Source organism: Cheilinus undulatus, linkage group 22 (assembly GCF_018320785.1).
Source record: "Cheilinus undulatus linkage group 22, ASM1832078v1, whole genome shotgun sequence".
NCBI classification, from domain to species: Eukaryota; Metazoa; Chordata; class Actinopteri; order Labriformes; family Labridae; genus Cheilinus; species Cheilinus undulatus.
The window spans coordinates 24675810-24701790 of record NC_054886.1 but is presented as its reverse complement, the minus strand read 5'-3'; the positions used below and the strand labels follow the sequence as shown (position 1 = coordinate 24701790).

Genomic DNA, 25981 nt, shown 5'->3' with positions numbered 1-25981 from the left:
CTATACAAGATTTTCAAAGTGTATGATAGGCACGACCTCATAAACAAACTACACAATATTAACTATGTCTGTGGCCAGAATTGCATAGATTTTTGGGTAATAAGATTGCTTATTTTATGTCTAAAGCTGTTAACATTTTTAACGTTCATATTGCAGATCTTAAATGTATCTTTCCACAGAGCGAAGTCAAACTTTCCCAGGTTTGTTGTTCTCAGCTCTGTGTTCACACTCAGAGATGATAAAATGGCATTTCCTTCAGCTTGTTTATGTTTCAGTTAGAGGCTCAAGCATGTTTCATGCACATATCTAAAGAGAGATCAGTCCGATTGTGGCTGCCCTTTACACTGAGGGATGGGTGGGGGGTTGTTTTAGTCTTGATGAGGACTGATGCTAAAGTGCAAAACGTTTGATCAAGCAGAGTAAACAGTCTGCTTACAGGAAAAACGCTTGTCCTCCATGAAAACACTCTAACGCAGCTAATGTAGCTCAGGCTAAAGCTAACAAAGCTACGGACATAGTGTTGCTGAAGACTACACCATTTACAGTGTTGCAAGTCTCATAACCCCATATTTTATTCACGTAAAATAGCTATGCTAGCAACTTTAGCTTATACTGTCTTCACTGTCTTTACAACATAGCTATGTTATCTACATAGCTAACTTGGCCACATTGCTATTAGCTATGTTTGCTAAGGCTCACGTTGCTAAAGCTAACATAGCTACATTGGTTTACATAGAAACATTAACTACATAGCTAGCATAGCTAAAGCGAATGAAGCTAAAGCAAGCCACTGTTCATGTCACTACTCCTTAAATCTGTCAACATAATTTTATGCTGGATTATACCTCTGACCTTTTTTCTGTTTTATTCATGAATTATTGCTTAGTTTGTACATAGTTAAAGAATAAAGTTGGATTAAAAAGAAGGGGAAATACTTTGTTCCAGCTTGTTACTTCATCTCATCCTGACAGATGTAGCGTCCCACAGAAGTAGTTTGAGATCTGTGGTCTGCAGCTACATCCCTCTCATCACAGAGGCCTTCTGGAGGAAAAATAAAATACTTTTTTTGACAAGACATATCATTAAGCCAGTATTGATTTTGACCACTTTTGACCCCATATTCCCTAAATTTCATGACACAACTGTACCCATCTTTAGCCCTGTACAGCCAGCTTTCTTGCCTATGCCCTCTCCTTGCTCTGGCTGAAATCTCTTGCAGCTAAAATAACTGATATTACCAAGTGCCTTATTCACCCCTACTTAGATAATAGTAGAATTTCCCTTGAACTTACCATTTTCGCAACACTTTCAGAAGCTGTGATGCCTCAACAATGTGATGGAAAAGTAGAATAAAATATCTGCACTCATGCTCAAAAGTGCTTCACAGAATGCTGTTGGCTGTTTCCATCCCAAACTTGTGTCACAAGATTATCTAATTTTAAAAGTCCAGTTTTGTGGTAATGATAGAAGAAAATAAGTTTGGTTACACTACCAAAAATAAAACCAAATCCTGCTGAGATTTGATGGTTTTATCTTGACTTAAGTATGGTTCAATTTAGGTAAAAAACTATCGTATGCTGACGATTATCTGTTTTCCCTGACTAATCATGCATCTTCGACTGTTGCTCTAGTATCTTAAATATGACAAAAATATTTTTTTCTTGACTCTAATCATTAGTTCTGGCTCTACAATGTGTTGTCACACATTTTTAGCATATTTGACGTTTGGCAGTGATGGAGTAAAATCAACACTGACAGTGTATCTGTTTGACTAGAGGAAGATAACTGGATGATGAGCTTTGCTCCTGATTGATGAGCATTGGTTTGAGGCTTTTTTGACTATAAGTTGATTTGTTGATACATTTCAGGGTTAAATAATCCCAGCTTCTTCTTTATGAAACAGCTCAGGTTTATTTCATACAGATATAGGCCCACAGCTCCTCAGAACTGTGCTATTTTAATGCCCTGGAGAACCATCAAAGACAGTAGTCTGTTTGTTTTGACAGGCACAGGTTTCTACATGGCCATCAAATTACAAATTTAAAGTATCAAGCACACGTATATTTGCTTACACCTCAGTGATTTTAGACTCCTGCTGCACTGTCAGTCATCTTCCTGTGTGCTAATGCACAATGAGAGCTTTAGATCTGTTTGCAGAGGATCATGCTGTTTTGCATGTTAATATAAAACCAAGGAGGAGGAAAAGAAATGATTCAGCGCTGCTCCGCCAAACTGTTGACATCTTCACAGGCTGTCTCCACTCAGCCGAGAGCTATTTTAAGACTGTTGTTAGCGAGGAACCAAACGCTTGTTATTTTTTCTGCCTGCGAGCATACACAAGACGAGATATTGTTGACTCGCTCTCCTTTTCCTCCATTCTTTCTCTATCTCGGCTGGCCTTTATGCAGTGTTTACCCTCGCTTGTTTGTGTGTGCTCTAGATTTCACACACAAGTTAATTTGAATGAGCATATTTGTCTTTTGTGTCTCTATGTGTGTTTGTTATGTGTATATGTGTGTTTACAGTAGGGTTTCAGGGGTCAGTGCGTGGAAGCTGCTGATAAGCTTAACTGTGGAGCTTTGGATCAAACCCCCCACTATGTTAGGTCTTAAACCACATCAGCACCCATTCCTTTACTTGAAAAACACACTTAAACATAAAAAAATGGTCATATTTACACTGAGCAAAATTTTAAAGTCTAAAAGTTTCTCCTCAGCAGTTTTGAATCATCTGATTTTTGTGGTTGTATACATCTTTGGTTCCTTTTTTGCATTTGCACACTAAAGCCCTGTTTACATTTTGCATTAACAATGCATGCTGGGCATTCAAATAACAAATCAGTCAAAATCAGCCTGTGCATTATTATATATTATGCATTAGCAGTACATCATTAGTGACTACCTGATACCAGAACTCGCTTGCCCTCTATTTTTGCAAACAGAAGTCCATACACTAGTTTCATGGCTCACTTACCATTGCTTGCTTTGCACCCTGAATGAGGGTGAATAAGCCACAGGCTAAGAGGCTCTTGCAGACTGAATAGGATTATAACTTGCCACATTGGGTTTACCCTCTACCTTCACAAGCCTTTGAGGGTTGGCTGCTGAGAAGCATCCCCACAGCATGATGCTGCCACCACTGTGCTCACAGTGGGTATGGTGTGCTTAAAGTGATTTACAGTGTTAGATGTCTGCCAAATATAGTGTCTTGAGTTGCTCGGAGTGTTCTTTTGTTTATGGTGTAATGGTAGCCAGGAATACCGATGAACCAGTGACTGTCTCACTTGAGGCACATTCAAAAACACCTATTTAATTGAAGTTACTTTGTAGAAATCTGTTTTTAATTCGGCATTGAAGAGGGTTTCTTTGTATTTTTTTTGGTCAACAAAAGCCAAATTATATTGACCATTTATAAGATCAATCAAAGGGTCAAACATCCACTGGGGTTGAATACTGTGTATTGTATAAACTAGCTTACAGGACAACTAAACCCCACCTCAGTCTCCTCAAATGACACTGATTGGTCTGGTTTGTTCTCAGACTGGAACGTGACAAAATGGATTTGCCTGATGATACATGGAATCTGGCCAATCCACAAAAATCCTGGATCTTTAAAACTAGCCACTATTCCCATCAATTAAGCAAGGCTGGACAGGGTGCCACACACTCAAGGGGGCCCTGAGCATTTTGAACTAGTATATCGGAGATTTGGACTGCATGGCGTGTTGCCTCACAGTAAGAAGGTTCCTGTTGTTTGCACGTTCTCCCCATGCATGCGTGGGTTCTCTCCAGGTTCTCCGGCTTCCTTCCATCACCAAAGACATGCTTATTAGGTTAATTGATCACTCTAAATTGACCGTAGGTGTGAATGTGTGCCTGACTGGTTGTCTGCAACCAGTCCAGGGTGTACCCCGCCTCTCGCCAAGTGACACCCGGGATAGGCTCCAGCGACCCCAAATGGGATAAGCGGTACAGAAAATGGATTGATATTGGGTATCGGCAAAAATCCAAGACTACCACAGATTACATCCTCACAGGAGGTGCAGTGAGAGCTATCAGATATCAAACCGTTTGTAGCACACTGAGGTGCAGCCACAGAAAGTATTAAGGACTACTTTGTTGACAAATGCCCAAAATGGATATAAATTCATGCCAATGCATTGTCTAAAGGGAGAGTGAGCTTGGCCCCTAATGTCCGAGGATCAATGTGACTCCAGAAAGGTGGCCAATAAGTGGATGAAGTTTGGCTGACTTTACTGCAAGTGCTCACTCTAAAATAGACACAAACACATGGTCACCTTCTAGTGTTTGCTTTAGCCCCCTCTGTGTTTTTGTGTAGTGTGTGTGTTTGTGTGTAATTAACCATTAGCTCTGCCGGCAGCAACTTAAGCTATGTGCCGAGTGATAAATGTGCGTGTTTGTGTACATTTGCTGACTTGCACATTGCTTTTAGGGTTCCTTGAAAATTCAAAGCAGCTTTTCCAATCTTTTGATTTACTGAATCTATAAGACTGTAATCACCAGAGCAGATGGCTCTCACAGTCCGTTTCTGCATGTCCTGTCTTTATCTCACTTCCCAAAATTCCTCTGTTTACTAAGGATGTTGTTAAGGCTTATTTATGCTCCCTTTATGTACAAAAACAACTTTGTACAACATTACATTGAGGTGGACAGACAGAGTCTACTGTCTCACACAGACCTTTACATTTCCTTTGTTGTTGCATCATCTGCCCTCCACTCAGCTCTTCTTTTTTAAGATGTATTTTTTGTCTTTTTATGCCTTTATTGACAGAGGAGGACAGTGGACAGAATCAGAAACAGCAATGAGAGAGCTAGGGAGGGACATTCAGAAAAATGCCACAGGCTGGGTTCGTACCTGTGCCAACCGCGTACATGGGGCGCACCTTAAACTAGGGTTTCTCAACCTTTTCAGCCCGCGACCCCCAAAATGAAGGTGCTAGAGACCAGGGACCCCCACTGTACTTGAAGGTAGCTGAACACAGCCATGCACATTCAGTAATAGTCATGTGCAGACAAGGATGTCCATAAGGGGGATAAAGGGGAGAGCTTTCTGGGGCCCAGCCAATCTGGGGGCCCATGGAGGTCAGCAAAACCATGGTCCATTATGAAGTTAAGCTGTGAAAACCATATTTTATATTTGAACTGAATAATAACCACTCTTATCAAAGAAACAGATATCTTTCAAAAACTATGGGAAGGAGTGCTTTTAGGACACAACTCAAAGTTTGTTTGAGGTGCTCCTTGGAAAGGGATTCCGAAAAAAATATCTTTATTTATTCATTTGTGTAGTGAATGGCCTTCTTAAATTGAAAATAACTTTCGTTAAATTCATAATTAAAATGGGTTAGAAATTGCTAACATTGGTTAATAATGGCAAAAAAATGTGGAAAATGTGGTGGAAATTGGATTTCTAAAGAACATAAATGGGTCAAAAGTGGCAAAAATTAGATTAAAGTGGCAAAAAAAATAACCAAAATTGGGAAAAAGTGGCAAAAAAGGGCACAGAAAGTGGTAAAATGGGATTAAAAACTGTCTGAAATTACTTTAAAGTGCAATGAATTGGTGGAAATTAGGTGGACTAGAATTAAAAATTGATATAACCTTGCAAGAATGGGTTAACTGTGGTTGACATTGCCAAAAAGGGGTGTAAAAGTGTTTAATAGTGGCAATAATGGGTCAGCAATAGAAAGTTGCAAGAACTGGTTTAGAAGTGGCAAAAACAGGCAGAAAAAGATGTTAGGAAGGGTTTAAAACTGACCAAAGTGTGGTTTAAGTGGCAAAAATGTGCTAAATCTGGCAAATTAGTGTTAAAAAGTGATTAAAAAAAGGTTTAACATTTGGTAAAATTGGTGTAAAGAGTCAACAGTCTAATTTGAAAAATACTATTAGCTTTTTTAAGGCATCTGGTGACTCCCCTCGCAGTGTCTCACGACCCCCAATGGTGTCCTGACCCCAAGGTTGAGAACCACTGCCTTAAACCACTAGGCCATCTGCACCCTTCCGCCCAGCTCTTCTGTTGTAGTAAAGGCTGTCCCCGTACCCAGGGGAGCTAACATCACATGAGAAACACACCATCCCCACTCTGAAGAACAGTGGTGGCAGCATCATGCTGTGGGGATGCTTCTTAGTCCTGGAAGGCTTGTAAAGGTGACACAAATCGGTTCACTGGGGCTCTGCTGCTTGTATCATAGCTCATTCTGAGATTCACACCCTGAATGACATGTTAAATATATTTTAAATTCGGAATTAGGGATGTTCCGATACCATTTTTTCCTTCCTGATACTGATTTAGATACCAAAGTGTTGGGTATCGGCAGATACTGAGTACTGATCCGATACCAGCATGAACTTTCTGGACTAACTGTGCCCACTAGCCAATTATTTTAGGCCTAAATTTGACTCAGAACATGGTTCAAGAAATAGAATCAGCATCTCTGACTCTAAAGTTGTTTTTCTGCTGATTATTGAGTCTACTCCTAAATATTTAAATAAAAATAAAACAGGGGGCTGCATCACAGGAGCTCTCTAAAAAAACGACCTTTAATATTGGGTTTACTGATGTGGATTGAGTCATTAAAGTCCCCAAAAGTCACAAGAGTTCCAAGTTTTTTAACTTTTGATAAACTGTGTCACTTCTTGTTGTGTACAACAGCGCCGGTCTGGAAGGTATTTTAACAATCACATTCAGAGAAAAGCTGTCACCCAGCCACCATTCTCTGGTGCTGTCCATTGTCTTTGCTGTATACCATGATTGAAGCCTTTCTTAAAATAGTGTTTGATATATTCAACCCCAGGATCTAAACCAAACCATGAGGAGTATACACCAGGCCCTGGTGTCTGCATAACAACACTGTCATGATGAATGCCTTGAAATCATCTGTCACAGAGGCCTCAGTCACAGTTTCACTCAGCTTTTTTGTCTCCTCTGAATCATCGCCATCATTGGAGGCTATTCTACTGCAGCTGTGGACTAAACAGGAGAAAAATAAGCTTTAGTTAATCTCATCAGACAACATGTTCGCTCAATGATAGTTGCAGTTATCAAATTTGTATTTAGAAATTTGAGGCATGTTTCTGCAGGTTTTTAATGACAAAGTTGTGCACTTTATTGCACAGTCCATCACATTGTTGTAAGTCCTTGTAGTAAAGTGGGATTTGTCACATTAGCTTGGCTAATCTTCAAGCATTATTGCATGATTTGCACTCTACTATTTGGGATTTGGATCCTTAATGAATACCAAATATGCATACTTGCTAGGCTTTGTTTGATCATGTTGTAGATGTGTTTCTATTTATTAAAATACCCTCCATGAAATGTCAGGAATTTGCTGATTTGACACAAAAGCAGTCAACAATTCATTGTGTTATTGATTTCTCATGTTTTAAACCAAACAACCTCTGTTATTTAAATGATCAGTAGCATTTGAAATTGCCTAAGCTTTCAGAAACTTCATCTTTATCTTAAGAAAAGAAGAGGGTAAAATTTGTGGGCAAACTCTGTTGTCAATGTTTTTTGAACAGGTACCAAAACTGTTCGATTTTACTGGAATCTAATCAAATTTTAATTTGTCTTTTTTCAGTGTCTCTTTGAATATCCTGTCCTTGAAGCTCACCTCTGTGGCATGGTGGAATAATCTATGGGAAGTTAGAATTTCTCTCCGACTATCTTTAAGATGTTTAATCACTCTGTACTGAACTGGTGAGTGCTGGGCTCAGCTGTGAGTCAGACTAATCCATGCTATGGAATGATAATGAGTTTGGAGGAGAGGAACAGAGGAGGCTAATAAAAAAAGGAGGATGAGACTCTCGTTCTTTCTGTCAGCAGCCGTGTCACCGCTGTCATTGATCACAATTACCAAAGGGAGAAGGAGACGCCAGGTTACTTAAGAAAGGAGGAAGGGCGGTGCTGAGGATATGAGGAAGGAGGAGAGCTGAGGTGGTGATGGAGAGAGGATGGGAGTTGTCCTTAAGTGATGGACAAAAAGACAAGCAGAGGAGGAGGGGAAACAGGTGATCTGGAATAAGAGGAAGGATAACGCTCATGACATAATAAAGTGTCAGGGTTAGATCCGAGGTGGAGGGTGAGAACAGGAGGAGAGCGAAGAGAATAAATGAAGGGACGTGACGTGAAGGTCAGTGGAAGGATGTGTGCCTTCTTTACCGAGCACTTAACATGTTGTTTAGCTTGTATGATAGGGAAGGTCACACCTCCTTGATGGACTGTTGTCAAGGGAACAATGGAGACCTTCCCCTTAAAGGTACAGGCATTCACACTTACACACACACTTCACACATTTACACAGTACAGCCCCAGTCTCAGCCAGATATTCTTATAAACTACCCTCAAAGCTAATCTTATTATTTTGGTTCTACGTGTCAAATCCATTAGTTTCAATCACGGCTCTTTGTAAGGGTGGAAAAGCTCCACTCATTTTAGACTTAGCGGCTAAGTTCCTTTATAAAAATCAAAGCTGTTGTATTATTTCATTAATAAAACTCCGATCATTTAATGGTATCCATAAAGCTAAAGTAAACACTGAAAAGTAAAAGCTTGTTAAAAATAAATCCAAAAAAGAACACATTTTAAGTTTTAAGTAAGAGTACTTGATAACTACTGAAACTGTTTGAGAAATCTCGTAATCTGCAGTTTCCTAGCATGCCCTTGGGCAAGGGGCTTTTGGACAAAAAGATGTGTTCCAATGTTGGCTGTCTGCTTTTTGTGTTAGAGTGGTTGTGGTTGGATACTTTTGCACCATGAGTGAAGTTACCCACTCATGTCGAAGAGTCCCACCCATTGCCAGCAAATTCAGTATTACATGAATGGCATGCAGAATGTAGAGGTGGAAATAGTACAAGATTATTGTAACTCTGCTTAAATTGTACTCAAGTAAAAGTAAAAGTACCCATCTATAAAACTGTTAAATAAAAGTAAAAAGTGTTTCACTTAAAGTTTCAGTTTTAGCTGAGCTGCTACTGAGGAGTTGTACAGTAAAATATGATCTTTCCTTATTGGCGAGAACAACAGAAGAATAGATCTCCAACCAGGTTGGTCAGATAAAGTCATACCTCTGTAATAAAGCAGAATACACAGAAATATTGGCAGTTTGATTAAACTCATAGAGTTAAATCTATCGCTTTAAAGGTGTCTATATTAGTCTACATTACATATAGTTAAACTACATTTTAAAGTGTTTATTATTTTTCAATATGGCAGACTATGACAGTTACTCTCAGAGAGTTGACCTCATCGCAAGACAAAGCATACTGAGGAAGAATACCGTGCATTCTTTCGGAGCACCTAAAGTCACAGGAACTCTAACTCAGTGGATAACTTCACTCATGGTGCAAAAGTGTCTGATATCAAAAACAACAACAATCCACCAGAAACATGAGCAAAAAGAACCCCAGCAGGGATCTCTGTACAAAAGTCAACATCCAAACACAACTAAACACACTGCCCAAGGGCATGATGGGAAACTACACCCACTCATACCCCACCTACCAGATTTGAAATGGCAGCTGTTTTTGTAAGTAGTGTGGAATCATTGTCTCTCTCCAGGGTTTAAACTTACTTAAGTAGAAGTAAAAAGAAATGAGAATGGGATTTTTTTCTGCGCTGCTGTCCAATTTACAATGACTTAAAGGATGTACTTTTTAGGAAAATGTCTTCAGTTAATGCAGACTTTTTGAATGGACAAGTATGAAAAACTGGAGTTTATTTCAGTAAAGTAACCATTTTTATATCAGATTAGCTCTATATATACTATACGCTGTATTTTATCTCCACGCCAGGTTTTACTTTTCTTAAAGACTTTCCTGATTTTCATTTTTACTCATAAAAACACATTCCTACTTGGTGCTATCACATCAACACTGCATACTTTTTAGGTAGCTTGAATTTAGTCTCATCACATTCATTCCTGGTCATGTTAATGAACTCCTTTGGGGTTTTTGACAAACACATTTGAATAAGCCTCTTTTGTAAATATTATAGTCAGAGATTTTATTGACACAGCTGTTCAGGAGACTGATTAAATGATCTTTGGATATGAAAATCTCTTGACTTTCACATCTTGTTTCCACTTTCTTTTTCTTCCAGTTGTTTCATATTAACTTTTGATTTATGTGTTTTCTTCCTCTGTGCGGTTACATTTATTATCTCTGACAGACGTGCAGCCTTTGTTTATTCAGAGACTGGCCTTTCCAGAATGTCAGAGGTCAGTCTTCCCACAGACATTATCGAACCGCTCTTTCATCCTGCCATGCAAATAAACAAACAAGTAGCAGGGGCTGCTGGGAAAACACCAGGTGCTATCATCCAGAGGGGCATTAAACATTTATTCAGTGGGGAGGAGAGAGAGGTTTTCTCTGGTTTGACATGTCCGACCACAAAGACTTTCTACGACAGACCGATGCACTCAGAAACCCTCCTGAGCACGCTGATGGTCGCGCTGTCCAACACAACGACATTGATCCTTCTTCTCTTGGCTTTTATTTTGTAATATTCATTGGTTGTCACAGGTTTACAGTGCAGGACAGTGGCGGAGAAGAAGATCCCAATTAACCAAAAGTGTATGAAAGTTTTTTTTTTTACTCAAGTTTGAAATCTGAAAATATTTAAAATAGATTTTAAAAATCAGGGTCGGCTTTTTGTGGGTGTAGGATTCTAGCTGCCCAACAGTTCTGGGTCTTTGTCTGATTTTTTATTTCATGATGCACCAAACCTCCTCTTTAGACCCAGGACATGGCATCCGTGGTTTTCAAGTTGTGATTCCTCTGGTCACAGAACAGTTTTCCATTTTGCCTCAGTCCATTTTAAATGAGCTTTGGACAAAGACGGTGATTTCTGTAGGTGTTCCTGAGCCCATGCAGTGATTTCCAGTCAAGAATCATGCCTGTTTTGAATGCAGGGCCATCTGAGGACTTGAGGATCACAAGCATCCAATGTAGCGCCCCTTTTACACACACATATTTCTCCATATTCTCTGAGTCTTTTGATATTATGTGTTGTAGATTGTGGGATATTCAAAGTTTTTGCAATTGCCAGTTTACATACAGATTTATTGATGGCATCAGGTATTAAAAAGATGTTAAAATGGAAACTAGATATGTGGTTTAGGAGTGATATGTCTCAATTTGAATCCAAAGAAAGGAAACTTAAATATAAACTCAGCAAAATGTTTTAGTTTGGACATCTGCCAAACTTACCAAGCACTCTTCAGCCTGCGTTTCCTCTTCTCTGGAACCAAAATCCTACACACATGAAAGAAGAAGTGGAACTGTTGTGAGGATGAATGTGTCGCTGCATGTATTTCAAGTGAACTTGTGTGTTCTCCCCTTAGGCATGTGTTTTTTTAAATGTATTATGCAGCCAACAGCCTTTAGAGGAAGTGCAGCGTAAATCACTTCCACATCAGCTTTAACGCTCACTTGTGGTGGCTGTGGTGAGGAGCAGACGGTGTCGATAGTACAGAGAAAACACGCCTCTGTTTTTTTATGGATCAAGCATCATAAAGCTTTTACAGTTTGTTGATCCCTCAGTAGGTGTCTGTAGGGTGAGGCTGGTAGCAGAATGAGTGAAGGGAAGTTTTTCAGGGTCACTTTAGTACAGTGGGAGTAATTACTGCTTCACACCTCAACTGAAGACCATGTAGTAAACGTCCCATCCAAGAACAAACAACTGCTTCTCCAACAGCTGTTTTTAAGTTTATAGTCCAGACTCAAAAGGCTGGGCTGGAAAAACGCCCAGTCAGTTAAACAAGCTTTGGTAAGTGTCATGCAGTCAAAAAGTGGCTCCTTCACCTCCTAAGACCCTGCATGTACATATGAGGACAGTACACTTTGGCTGTCCTACAACAGAGTACTTTACAGAACTCAGCCGTCCAAAACTTCTGTGAAATTTCCTGTAATTAGTAGTTTAGTACTCTTAGTAGTAGTATAAGTGATTTGCTTGGATTGCTTAGGGAATCTGCTTTAATTTTTTCAAGAGTTTTCATGAAGATAAAAATTCTACAATTTTTGTAAATTTTGAAACATGTTTGGAAATGTTGGAGCGAATTTGCTATTACGTTTTGTTGAATTTTTTTTGAAAATTTTCAGGAATTTTCATGAAATTTTTGGGAATATTTTTGTATTTCATGGGTTTTTGGGGGCGGGGGTGGCTCTTGGTATTTGTAGGTGCTTTAAAGGAAATTTAAGGATTTTATATGTAATTTTTGAAAATTTCGGGGGTTAAAAAGATGTCCTGAATTTTCATGGAAATTTTCGAGAAATTGTTTGGATGTTTGGGGGAATTTCTTTGGAAAATTTCTATAATTTTCCATTGACTTTTGGGGGCATTTATTTGTAAATCTTGGAAATGTGATTGGAAATTTTGGGTGGAATTTGCTTTTACATTTTGCCAAATGTTCTTGCAAATTTTCTGGAATTTTCATTGACTTTTTGAGGATATTTTTGTATGTTTAAGAAAGTTTGATTTGAAGGTTTTTATAGGGTATAGGGTGGTTTGAAATCTTTAGGTATTTGAATGGGAAATTGAGGATTACATGTGTAATTTCGAGGGAGATTTGACTGGAAATTTAAGGCGGATGTCTTCTTTTAAAAAGACTGAATTTTCATGAAAATTTTTGGGGTTATCGGGTGTTTGGTGGAATTTCTTTGGAAAATTTCTATAATTTTCCAAGGAATTTGGAGGGAATATATTTGTAAATCTTGAGAGTATGATTGGAAGTCTTTACATTTTGCTGAATATTCTTGAAAATGTTCAGGAATTTTCATCGCTTTTTGGAGGCTAAAATTTGTATTTAACTCTTAAGTCTCTCCATAAAGTTTCATTCAAATGTTTGGGGAATGTTAAAGGAATTTCATCTATTTTTCAACCAGAGTTTTAAAAACTTGTTCAAGAATTTCACAGAAATGTTGTCTTTTAGGGAATCCAAAAAGGATTGTTTTAGGTTTTGGAAATCACTAATCAATTCAAAGAAACATTTTCAAGAACTCAAGAACCTTTTCCAAAAATTCCACACTTTTCTTTGTCAAAATGATTCCTATAATTGAGGAAATAATTGCGTTTTGTATTGTGCAGTAAGACAGGTCTGTTGTCTTCATTTCTCGGTTAAAACTACTTCCTGGTCAAAGACAAGGTGTAGGTTTTATACTGTTATGTCCCGCTTATGTATATAAATACATGGGAGAAACAAAATAATCATTCAGGACAAAAATCACAGGTGTCAGGAGGTAAACGTAATAAATCACTGCATTTGTCTAGGTCTAACAATCCAGTATACTGTAGTTCCATGAATATTTTGGGTTTCTGACGAACAAGCAGCAGCTTAAACTCTAGGATGTCTTCAGAGGCTCTGTCATATCTCTACTGTTTAAACAAAAAAGCTGTTTATCAAGAAAGCATTCAACAGACTCACTATTCATGGAAATAATTATTGGTTACAGACTTAATCAGCATTCTTCCCTCCAGCACAAAACATCAACAGATAACCAAATGCATATCTCTCTGCCGATAAAAATAGTCCCAAACAAAAGCACAGTTTAATCCTGCTTGTGCAGAGTTCCCATAACACTAAAGCACCAAGCTAGTTTTTAAAAGAACCAAGCCTTTTAAAGAAAGGAAACTATAGATTTTTTTCAGCTGTGTTTAAAGACTAGAGCAGCAGGGACACTGGCAAAGTTAGATTGCAGGAAGCTTTTGGTGTATTAATGGGATTTATTGACAAAATGAAAACTGAAGTATAACTCTAGCCTCAAAGGAAACTTTGCTTATTAGGATTCCTCAGTATTTCCTCCAAATTATTAACCAAACATCTGACCCTCAGAGGATTCCTTATCCATGCATCATGACTAATAAAATACTATTAAATCCAAGTATTCCCATTCTTAAATTCACCTGGGAGTTGTATATTGCTAGTAACTGTTTTCATTGGAACTAAAGAAAAATTAACTCCGTTCCAAGAGGTATGAGGCAGCTATCAAATGATGATGTATGATGACTGGTTTGGACATTGTTGCGCCTACAACAGGCAGAGCTAACTCTAGCTACTGAGACAGTATTTCACCAGAGGAATGGCAGATAATCAGCAGGCTCCCAGGTGCTGATTGGCTGTTGATGACTTCACAGTCAACGCTGTCAGACATCCTGATCCGAGCTGCACCGGCTCAGTTCACACAGCTACAGCGCCCCCTTGTTCCACTCTAAATTGGCCTTGCTGCATCTGTATATTTGGTCTGAAAAAACAAAATAACCATATTTACAAAAACACATTAGACTTTTTGACATTCAGTGGATCAAAGCTTTTCATCAGCGCTGTTTCGTGAAGCCTCATCCAAAAAAAATAATTGATGTTTTGGCTCTAAGAGATTCCACTGGGAATTAATCAAAAGTCTGTCTTAGCTCGACTCACTAAAAGACAAAATGGTTTGTTGTTTTTCCCATTATGTGCTGCAGACTGTAATTATATCCCGGCATCTGTGCTGTAGCAGCAGCTTTGTAATTATAATATAGAAACTGGATGCCGTGCCTCCATTTTTACCCTTCCTTACCAAACAATACAAAGATGGTTTTCTGATTTCAGTGCTCCTCTGTGGTGTATCTTCCCATCCTCCTTCACTCCGGCCTGTTTGGTACAGATTGATGATAACCTGTAGTGACTGTTCACATGTAGTGACAGGATGTTAAGAAGTGAGAACGGGACCAGAGAGGGAGTCTTTGTGGCATGGTGGACTGTTTTGACCTTTACCATGTGATTCCCCTTGTCAAGTATGGTGACACCTACTGTCACTGGGGAGCAGTTGGGGCTTGGGAGGATTTTTTGAAGCATTTATACTGTCATGATGGATTTACAGGAGTGCAGCGGTTGCCTTTACATGAAAAAGTGTCCAAAAAGTTGATAAAATAGCAACTAAGGAAAAGAGGTGACCATTATTCCCATTCACTTTCTACAAACCCCAATTTTCAGATCCTATACAAACTATAATCAACTGTATTTTTCCTGATAATCATAAAATGGATGCTATAATTGCAAGGTTGCTAAGATTGTGAAGCCCTTGGTCAATTTTCTGCAACAACGCTGCAATTTCCTGCACCATCTACCTAAAAACGCCTGTTATTTGCTAATACTATGAAAGCAGTAAAACAGAAATGAACTCTCACACAGTGCTTTGATGTAAGCTTGTGTTTCAGCCTCGTTCTAAAGGAATAAAGCAGAAGTCCCATCGGTACTGGCATCCATTTACTGAGAAACACTAAAGAACACCCTGGCTATTTACTATAAGTGAATCTCAGGGGAGAATTTGAATTTATTCAGCCATTATACATCATGTATATAATGATCCACCGAGCACATGATTAAGAGTGGAGTTAACACCTCGTTACAGCAGGGAATTAAGATGCTCTGTTTTGATTTTCAAAATATTTTTCAGCCCTGATTTGCTGCAGATTCAAAGCACTGATATCTTATCTGAGATTTGATTTATGAAAGGTTTAAAGGGGCTTTTAAGACCCCCCCGAAGCTCTAACCTGAGGCCGTAATGTCGGCTGATGAAGGCCCTGGTGGTCTCGTAAACATTTACAGGCTCGTCCTCCTGTGATTGATCACAGAGCAGGAACAGACCGATGATGTCCCTCTGCTGTGAGTTAACATGGAGATGAACAACATGAACACTCTAGTCTAATTAATCAATCGCCACACATTAACAAGTAACATATTGGTTACATTACATTATATGGGTTAAGTAACATATTGATGATAGATAGTTAACCCTTAGAGCTCCAGCAGCACAGATCCATGCTGGGGGCACACCCCTTTGTAAATTGCTTGGTAAGTTTTGAACCATAAGTCACAGGCACTAACTTTTTTCCCTGTGAAAGCTCTGTGTTGTGCCTTTCTATATATGTTTTTCATGCTTTCGTAACTCTTACAGAACATTTTCTAATGAGTCCAGAACTTGGCTGACTTGCCGGGGTCTCTGAAGACAGGGTTGTCGCATACAACAAGAAGCGACACAGTTTAGAAAACCTTAATAACTTTTGAACCATACGTTGTAAACACTTTTTTTTTTTTTCCTCTGAAAGCTGACCATTTTGCCGTTCGTTTGCTACCCTCAATGCCTCTTAGCCCTTAAGGAAGCCATTCTAGCGAGCCTGGAACTAAGGTGGCTTTTTGGGGTCTTTAGATATTATATCCATGCCGTTAGATCCGCTAATAAGTGTCTTTAGGTCCATTTTTAATCCATTTTCGATTATGTACTTTGGCTTTCCTCGGTGGGCAGAGCCATATTTGTTGAGGGCAACGTTTAGATAAAAATAAAAATAGCTGTGCGCTCTAAGGTTTAAGACCCAGTTTGCCAAACCCTAACCCTGTAATGTTTTACTCAAACATGTAAAATACTATACAAATTATTTCTAGATTTTTGATTGAATTTGGACACATTTCTAGGATTTTCTGAGTATTATATTGAAAAATATATAACTAGTCAAAGACACAGCATGAAACATTTTATTAAAAATAATCTAAAACAACTAATTATTTCATAAATGTATAAATATCAGTCTGAAATGATCCTTTAAATTAAATCTGTCTGATTCAGTTATACCATAGATAATAAAACTTTCCAGTGGAACCAAACTATTCTGCAGCTCCTTCAGTGACAAAATAAGTTACAAAATTTCCAAACAGTTACATTTTCTTTTAATGTTTGAAAATTAGTGATAAAAAACTGAATTAAAAACGCTGTGAGGAATCTAAGGATGCAAGTAGCTTGCAGACCAGACCAAAAAGATGCCACTTTTAACAGCTTTTCCCCCTCATAAGGTCAAATTCATCCATGAAACAAAACTGGTGGTCTACTTATTAGTAGGGATGGATGATATTATCAGCGTTATTTAAGTATGAGCAGATATTTTTTTTAAAAACCCTCATTACACATTTTTTTGTAAACAGTCTAATTATAGGAAAACGCTTGTCCTCCATCGAAACATTCTAACGCAGCTAACGTAGCTTTCAAACCTCTGTTAGCTATGTAGCTGACGTAGCTAAAGCTAAGCTCACAAAGCAGCCATATCAGCTACGTTGCTACATAGCTTCAGCTACATTTACTAAAGCTCATGTTGTTAAAGCTTACTTAGCTGCATTGGCTAGTGTAGCCATAGACATAATAGACGCCGCATTGGCCAGTGGGCTGTACGTCAACGCCGCTGCCATTTTGCCAGAGGCATTCCTGGGCAAGATGCCTCACTCCTGTGCTGCGTGGGGCTGACAAGATCGTGTGGAATAACATTTCAAACAATAACAAAACCCCTCATCCCCTATATACTTGCATTTGTTTATGGAACAGTCTTGCCTCTGGTAATATGGCGGACACGCTGATGTATAGCGGCAGCGGGCAAACACAGCCAATGAAGCATCTACCTATAAAATGTCTATGAGGGTAGCTATGTTAGCTTAAGTTGAAGCTATCACAGCTAAAACACAAAAGTTTTAAAATTCATAATTTAGAGGAGATTTGTTGTTAAAGATTAATTTGTGTCATTTTTGACCTAAAGACAACACAAGGATCAAGAAAGTACACTGCGTCAATAAGGCAGTTAAGTAGGGGAGGAGAAAAATCCATCAAGGTGAAGTTCTGCTTACTTTCTAAATTGCACAGTATTATCTGCATATTTGTTTACCTAAGACAGCAGTATATCTGCAAATTATGATCATTTGAACCAAAATGATTACCCAATATTAGGGGCTTTTGGCTTATATTTTTGAAGCCATCATGACAGCCCTAGTCTCATATTTCTCTTCAAAACAGTAGTATACAAGCTCTTCTTTCCTCCCTGTCTTTGTTATTCTGTATTTCACTCTGACTCACTCCTTAATCACCCTCTATTTTCTCCCCCCTGCCTCTAACATCTCCCTTCAGGCCCTCAACTCCCATCCCAAAATTGACCTCCGCTCCCCACCCTCTCCAGCCTCCTCTCCGCCTCGATCCATCCACTCACATCCAGCAGGTGTAAGCAGGAGCTGCACTTAGCTGCCCCGTCCTGTCAGAGGAAGAAGAATTGATTTGTTTTTATTCATAGCTCTATCCTCTCCTGGACACTTTGATGTGGCTCAGAAAGCCCCGGGATGACGAGACGAGACGCTCTGGGTGTTTGTCGCTGAGTGTTGCAGCAGTTGCATCAGCAGTCGGGCCCACTTGTCCGTTTCACTGCCGGGATGAGAGTGCTGAAAGAAAGATGAAAGGCTGGGAGTATGGTTAAGGGGGGAGGAATTGGAGGACAGCCCAGGTGAGATGAGAGGACGCAATTTTTCTGTCCACTCTGTCTGCCTTTAATCTCTAGAGTTGTTGTTAGGAGTGGTATTAAAGGTTTGACTTTGTGTTTCAGTGCCTAAATGTCACTTATAAATCCCTGCCCTGTCTAGACTATTGATCTGTGTGGTGCTTTTGTCCATGGTTTTCATTATTTATAGTGTTGATTGTTTTTTTTTTTTGTGGCAGGGATTGAAGTGGAGAGCAATCTCCTGATGTTCACATTCTGACATTTTCCAGACTTTTTCTTTCACATGCAGCACAAAACGATAGATGGCATTTTTAAATAGTCTGTTTTGGTGAGGTTGGAAGTTGTACAAGAGGCATGTCTGCAGTCCATATGAATGGACTCTGACACTTTAATTCACACGTAAACTCCAGCTGTTATGTTGGGAGATTTATATGAAGAAAAGTACATGTGTGAAAGCAACTTTTTGCATTTGTTGCGTATTTATGGATTCTAGGGTGCAACTAAAGCTTTAAAATTCATTAGCTTAAACTGGTTAAAGCTCAGTGACATCGTATTCAGATACATGTACTTTGATATGGAGTTGGTCCACCTTTGCAGCTATAACAGTCGCTACTCTTCTTAAAAAGCCTTTCCACAAGATTTTGGTGTGTTTCTGTGTGAATTCATGCCCATTCATTCTGTGGAGCATTTTTAAGGTTAGGCAGTGATGTTGGACGACAAGGCCTGACTCCCATCTCTGTTCCAGTTCATCCCAAAGGTGTTCAGTGGGGTTGAGGTCAGGGCTCTAGTCAAGTGCTTCCATGCTACACTCAAAAACCATGTCTTCATAGGTCTTGTGTTGTGCACTGGGGGACAGTCATGTCCTCAGAAGTGTTGCCACACATTTGGTAGCACAGGATTGTCCAAAAAGTGCCATACAGAGAAGTGTGATTGGTCACTCCACAGAACACTGCCTAGCTACATAAATAACATAGCTACTTAGCTAAGGATACATTTTCTGTGTAGCTAAGTTAGCTGTTGCTACATTTGCTAAAGCTTATGTTTTTAAAGCTAACGTAACTATAGATAAAGCAGCTACATAGCTATGTCATTACTTTGGCTAATGTTGCTAAAGCAAAGCTCACTGAGCAGTTTTTTGCTATGTAGATATGTTGTCCATGTAGCTACATTAGCTTTTGTTATATTTGCTTAAGCTCACGTTGCTGAAGCTCACAATGCTAAAGCTAACTTAACTAATAAGCTAATGTAGTAGCATTAACTACTTGGCTAGCGTAGCTATGTTAGCTTTAGCTTTAGCTAACATTGCTAACGTGGCTAGAGCAAGCCACCATTTGTATAACTACTTCTTAAATGGGTCTGTACATTATTTAATCCTGGGTTAGACCCTCGACTTTTTTGTCTGTTTTATTTATGAGCTGTTGCTATGTCTGTAATGTTTGCACCATGGTATTTTCATGACCATAACTGCCAGTAAATAAAGTTGAACAAAAAAATTATCTGAAACTGGAAACCCTATCCCTAACCATCAAAAAATTGTGGTATTTTCTCTGGATATTAGGTGGTATTTTACCCAGTAATTTCTTAGAAATAAGATAACAGCCTATGTAAGTTGCTTGATGATTTATTTTGACCCACTAAATTAAGGTGAGCCCTTTGTGAATACATTTCAAGTAATTTTGAGGTTAGATTTAGAGTTTGAGGGTTAGGGTTGGGGTAAAGTACCTCCTAAGTACCAAAGAATTGCCACAGTATTATAAGGAATTACTTAATGATCAATGCATTATCACTAGGTAAATGCTTCATTAATATTAACATGTCTCCATGTTATTATTTGGTAAAATGCCAACTTACTACTAGATTTTTACCATTTATTACTATAGAATTGCTAGGTAATTAGGGCCCAATAAAATAAAGTGTTACCATTGACTTGTGACTTGTCCACTGAGCTGTCGGTGATTTTTTAAAAGTGAAATTAGACATACAGGAACAGTGGCAGACTTATTTTACATGGAAGTTGATGCAGTGGCTTAACCAAAAGGGACAGTAAATCATGGGATTAATTGATATTTTCAGAATGAGTGCACTAATTGTCGACCTTAATTAATCACAGTTAATGCAATTAATCTTGACATCCCTAATAATAACATTATAGAACCAGTATAACTCTCTTTTCTCTTGTGATGTGAAAAATCACCATTTCCTTGTTTTAATCTTGTAATATGACAGTTAATCTCTCTCCACTCTCTGTGTCAGCGTCTGTCATCCTCTGATCTCTCTCCTCTCTGTCGATGTGTCCCTCAATTTTCTCCAGGTCCCTTCATCTCTCCTCTGTCTTCATTGTCTGCCTGCTTGCTTGTTTCTTCCTCTCTGTATTCATCACTGTCTCTGCATCTCTTATCATTTTCCTCCATCTTTCTCCCTGTCGTCTTCGTCTGTTTTCCCTCTCTGCTTCTTTGTCAGCCCGTATGTCTCTTCCTCTCTCTTGCTGATCATTCTTTGACATGGAAGTCTATCACTTCCTCTTCTCTTCCTCCTTTGTTGCCTCTCTGATTCCCTGCAGCAGGCTCCTGCAGGTCTATTTTAGTGTTTTACTTTCTGTCTCTTAATCCCAGGGGATGAATTATTGAATAGATTGACCCCTGGCTGCACAGCTGCTGTTTGGGTGTGGTGTATGTCTCTTTTCTCCAAATACATTACACTCCTTAAAAGCCACTGCCAACCTAATATCAATAGTCTTTTAGCCATATAATTTGGGGTTTATGTAAATCTAGTTTAAGTAGGAGGGCTGAGTGCTACAATCCCTGAAGTTTCTGCTCTGCAACTGATTTGCATTGGGTTGTTCTTGGCGAGAACCCAAATCCATAATAGCCTTTTACTGTGTAATTTAAGATTTATGTAAATGTAAGGAGGGGCCCATAATTATGAGATTCATTCAAAAACTAGATTATTGTCACTGTGATTCTGCTTTTGAGTTGTGGTTATATCTGGTTCTTTCTAATTAATTTCCTATTTAGTAAACCTTGTTGTTTTGTTATTTATTAGCATTAATGTTTTGCATTGGTGTCGGCCAAGATGCATCAATGCAACCCCATACCATCAGACATGCAGGCATTTGAACTGTGCGCTGATTAGAGCAGGGCAATTAATCACAATTTAGATTCGATCGCGACGTAGCATGCCACAATTTTCAAATCTCAGAAGAGACTTTACGCTGTACACGTCATGCAAACATTTAATTGTCCTTTTTTAAATAGTGAAAAAAACTACTTTTCCTCATTTTTGTAAATGTTTTAATGTAGCAAAATGAGAATGACATGAAAATGATCATTTCCTTTAATACAACAGATCATACTAAATTTGCAATATGCATCAAAATAATCACAATTAAATATGTTTTCAAAATCAATCTAGCTTATATTTTGTTGATTATAATATAAAATGATTACTTGCTTGTGTTTGGAGGAACTTTAAAAATATTCGAATGTTAAAGATAACTTGCAAATTTTTGCGAAAACTTGCAATTCAGCTATTTTCCCAAACTGTTCAGCCCTAATGCTGATAACAAGCAGGGTGGTCCCTCTCCTCTTCTGGGAGACCCTGCCTCTCTAAAATGCTCCTGTTGTACCCAGTCATGTTTTTAAAATGCTGCCAGTTAACCCAATTAGTTGCAAAATGCTCCTCCACCTGTTTTTCATTGATACTACTTACCTACCAAGGCTTCTGTTGCCTCGTCCCAGCTTTTTTGAGTCAGTCGCTGCCATCAAATTCAAATGAATGAATATTTTTCATGAAATGGTAAAATGTGTCAGTTTCAACATCTGATGTTTTTGTTTAATGTGGATGAAATGTGGGTTTATGAGAGTAGACACTCATTGGCTTCAGTTTTTATTTACACTTTACACAGCGCCCTAACTTTTTTGGAATGCTATTTTTCTAATAAGACTTGAATTGTCTGGTCCGTTTCTGACATCTTGCTAATTATAAATTAATATCATTTTTTGTGGAGTCAAACAATTCTGTTTGACTTAAAAAAATATTGCTGATTCTAAATGAAACTAAAAAATGCAAACCTGTGTTTAAAGTGTTTTTGTTGCATTTGAAGTGCCTCAATCTGAGTGAATGTTGTGCTGTTTTACTCTGTGAGGACCTGTAGCTCAGATGTAACTCACTCCTTCTCTATTTCCCTCAATGTGTCTCAAATGGAAGAAAGCCAGCATATTTTTATACGTGTTTGTGTTCTGACGCAAGTGTTGGCTTCACTTGGAAAAAGGACACTCACAAAAATAGCAGACTGTTCTCAGTCCAAACGTGGGCTGAATTAAACCTTTTTTTCTTGTTACACAAACTGCAAAGGCCTTTTCAAGTGTCACTTATGTTTATATGTTTGACTCATTTGAAGGTCTACTGGAGAGTCAGAAAGTGGAGATGACACATAATCAGTGTAACAAGCTGATTCTCTGTCCATGAAAATCCTCCAGCTTGTTCGGCTGACCATCCAGGACATCTCAAATACGCTCAGTCTATGAGCTTTACCCAGATGAAAGCTGTTGGAGTTTTACTTATTTAGTTGATCGGGTTTTTTGAGATGTGATTACTGCCAGTTAAATTCAGTTGTCCTTTCAGAATCATTTTTAACCCGTATCTCTTTATGTTCGTCCACAGGCTGTTCAATCTGACCCTGAAGAAGCTGATCATGCTGAAGGAGCTGGATAAAGACCTCACTTCTGTCGTCATAGCCGTCAAACTGCAGGTAAAGCTGGATATTCTATTTAGGAACGCTAAAATCAACTAAATTTGAGTGCATTGACACCACCCTTAAGTCTCACTGTCCCGTTACATAACATAGCCTGGGTCGAGTTGCAACATTAAAATCAAATCACTACTGCACAAATATGTACTGCTGTAATTATTTTTAAAGTTTCTGGATACCAAACAGGTATTTAACTAAAAAAAAAATAAGATCTTTGGTGGCCAGTTGCAAGCAAAGATGGCTGTAATGCATGCAGGTTTAAGAATATGCTAAATTTTACCAAAGCTAAGATGCCAGCCTCCATGGCCAAGCACAGAGCTCAGTGTCAGAGCCCCTCTCACCAGTGCTTGTTGCTGATAGGTTAGAAAAGCCAAGAGGACTCAGCCTCCCTCGGTAGGATCCTTAAGGCCTTCATTAAACAGCTGAGTGGGCTTAATAGTTTTCTTTATTCAAGGAAATTCACCAAGAGAACAAAAACACTTGAGGAAAGTGGAACTATTTTCAACTCAGAGCGCTGAGTGTAGGGACAATGACAGCTGACGTCAAGGGCAGTTTTGCACACAGTGTGCTGAGCACTGAAAACATACTGAAAATGATGTACAGCTATGGACACAGGTCTTAAATCAAAAAAGCAGCACTTTTGACTGTCGAAGGCCGGCCACACACTAGACGATTTTTAAATCTGAAATGATTTTAAAAGCATGTGAGACCACAGGTATGAGGACAATTTCAAAAGCTTTTTTATCTTTAATCCTCTGAACGTACACACTAGACGATTCAGCCAGGCTGTCAGATCACTGAAGACCACACGCCTGCCGACCTGCCAACGACCTCGGTGATCACGTGACTTCAGGAAAAAAACAAACAAACACAGATGTCTGTCGATACGGTCTTGCTGTTCCTCCACAACAGGCTGCCCTGGCATGTGTTACAGATGAAGCAAAAATCATAAAACATGGGAAAGACTTGGGATGAAATCCAGGCTGGAATTAAGTTAAAGCTGTGTTTATGGTTGTGAGCAGTGAAAGTACGTATGATCCGGCTGTGACGCTACCCCGTCTGCTTCCTCTCAGTGGTTGTTGTGGGTACTTCGTCAGAGGCACTATGACTAGGATTTTGGAGGCTACGACGCGATTTGGAGCTGTAAAATAATTGTGTTGTCACCACACACATAAGGATTATTCAGGCAAACAGTCGTTTGCGATGAGGCTCCTCTCGGGATACGCCCCCACGATTGTAGGGAGAGGCAAATCTTGCCCCAAATCGGTCTTCAAGTCCTGTAGTGTGTGGCCGGCCTTAAGGTTAAAATTTTTTGCCAACCCTAGCTGCTGCATTTATCTGCCTTCTCTACTCAAAGCAGCCGTGGTGATCACATCCAAGCTTTGTAGCAAGTCTCATAAGTTACAAGCAAAACCCAATGACGAAATCCATATAGAAATTGTCAGCATAACCCATAGTTATCTAATCAGAAGATACCAGATAAGGAGATGATGAGTGTTTAGGATCAGTCCAGTGAACTGACTGAAGGTGGTGTTTTCAAATGTGCAGATGAGTAAATAAACTCGATAAAATACAGATGTTTGTAGAAGTTTTTTATCAGCTATGTAACAGAATTTAAAGACTGATTTATGACCTGTTTTGAAACTCCATAATTGTCTCATCCTTCCACCATATACTGGGAAACCGTCCATACTGATATTGATAAACACTCTGAATGTGAAAGAGTCTTGCTGATGATATGAATGAAAATTAAAGAGCATAATTCCCATCCTTAACTGATTGAGCCTGTGTCCAGAGAAGGCTACGTATTTCTGCATTGGCAGCACCCACAACCTCAGTTTCAAAGTGCCTCTCAACAGCACTTATTTAAAACTTCTGCCCTGTAAGGTCTTTTTTATCAGCTCACCACCCTTGATATTTCCTTTATTAGAGGAAATATCCAAAAAAGACAGAAAAGTCTAGGGCTGAAAGGATTCCTCAACTAACTCAATTTAGGAACTCAATTTAAAAAATTCCTTGATGCATATTACCTCTCTCAAGGCTTTGTTCATATCATTCATGTATCCATGAGCTCATGGTTTAAGCACGAACATCGAGCTGTGTGTCGCAGGGCGTCAAAGCTTGGCACTGATGCTGTTTGTAAAGTTGAATTATTTTACTGAGACTAGTGTGAGTGCAGTAGCAAAAAACACGGTTGAGGCTTGGGTCGTTTTTACCAAGCAGCATCTTCTATGGTTGAAAATGAATTTTGAAGTGCAAAAAACTGCAGTTCCTTGTCTCCACAAAAGCTCTCAGAGTCACATCTAACCACATGTTAAAATGTTGATTTTTACTGTAGAAATTAGAGCTTTTCAGACTGATACCAGTGTAGGAAATATGTCCAATACTGCTGAAAATGTGTGTTTTGGTGTTGGCAAGTACACGTGCTTATGCACACATACGATTGTGTTTGTTAAAGTTTATATTTTGCTTTGTTTAGCCATGCTAAATGCTAAAATCAATTTTTCTTCCCTGTTTGAAAACACTGCATGCTGAAGCTACCGTCTCTATAACAGTGAAGAAAAACTAAACGAAGCACCCACTTCCTCAGCAAAGTTTGGAGGTGGCATAAAATTCATTTTTCTATGTATGCATTTGTTAAAAAACCCTCCAGTCTGGCGATTCAGTATAGAAGTGACACAGGTTATTAAAAGTTTGATAACTTTAGAACCATACATTGTAGCCTCCTACTTTTTTCCTTCTTGAAGCTAGCCGTTGCACCACTCCATTGATGCTATCCATGCCTTCATAGCCCTAAGGGAAGTGTTTCTGGTGAGCCTAGGACCTCGGGTGACTTTTCCTGAAATGTAAAGATTGAATCCGCATTAGTAAACTTTATACTCAGTGTCTTTGTATCCATTTTTGACCATTTATTGCTGGTAGCTTGAATGC

General features: G+C 38.9%; 1 protein-coding gene across 1 annotated transcript in view; it reads left to right on the top strand.

Annotated features, from left to right (window-relative positions):
- Nucleotides 1-25981, top strand: part of LOC121504503 (phosphofurin acidic cluster sorting protein 1) — a 111281-nt gene that overhangs the window by 40708 nt on the left and 44592 nt on the right. The window contains exon 2 of the mRNA XM_041779312.1: nucleotides 22963-23050. Coding sequence (XP_041635246.1) covers nucleotides 22963-23050 — 88 coding nt within the window. The remainder of the gene's footprint in view (nucleotides 1-22962; nucleotides 23051-25981) is intronic.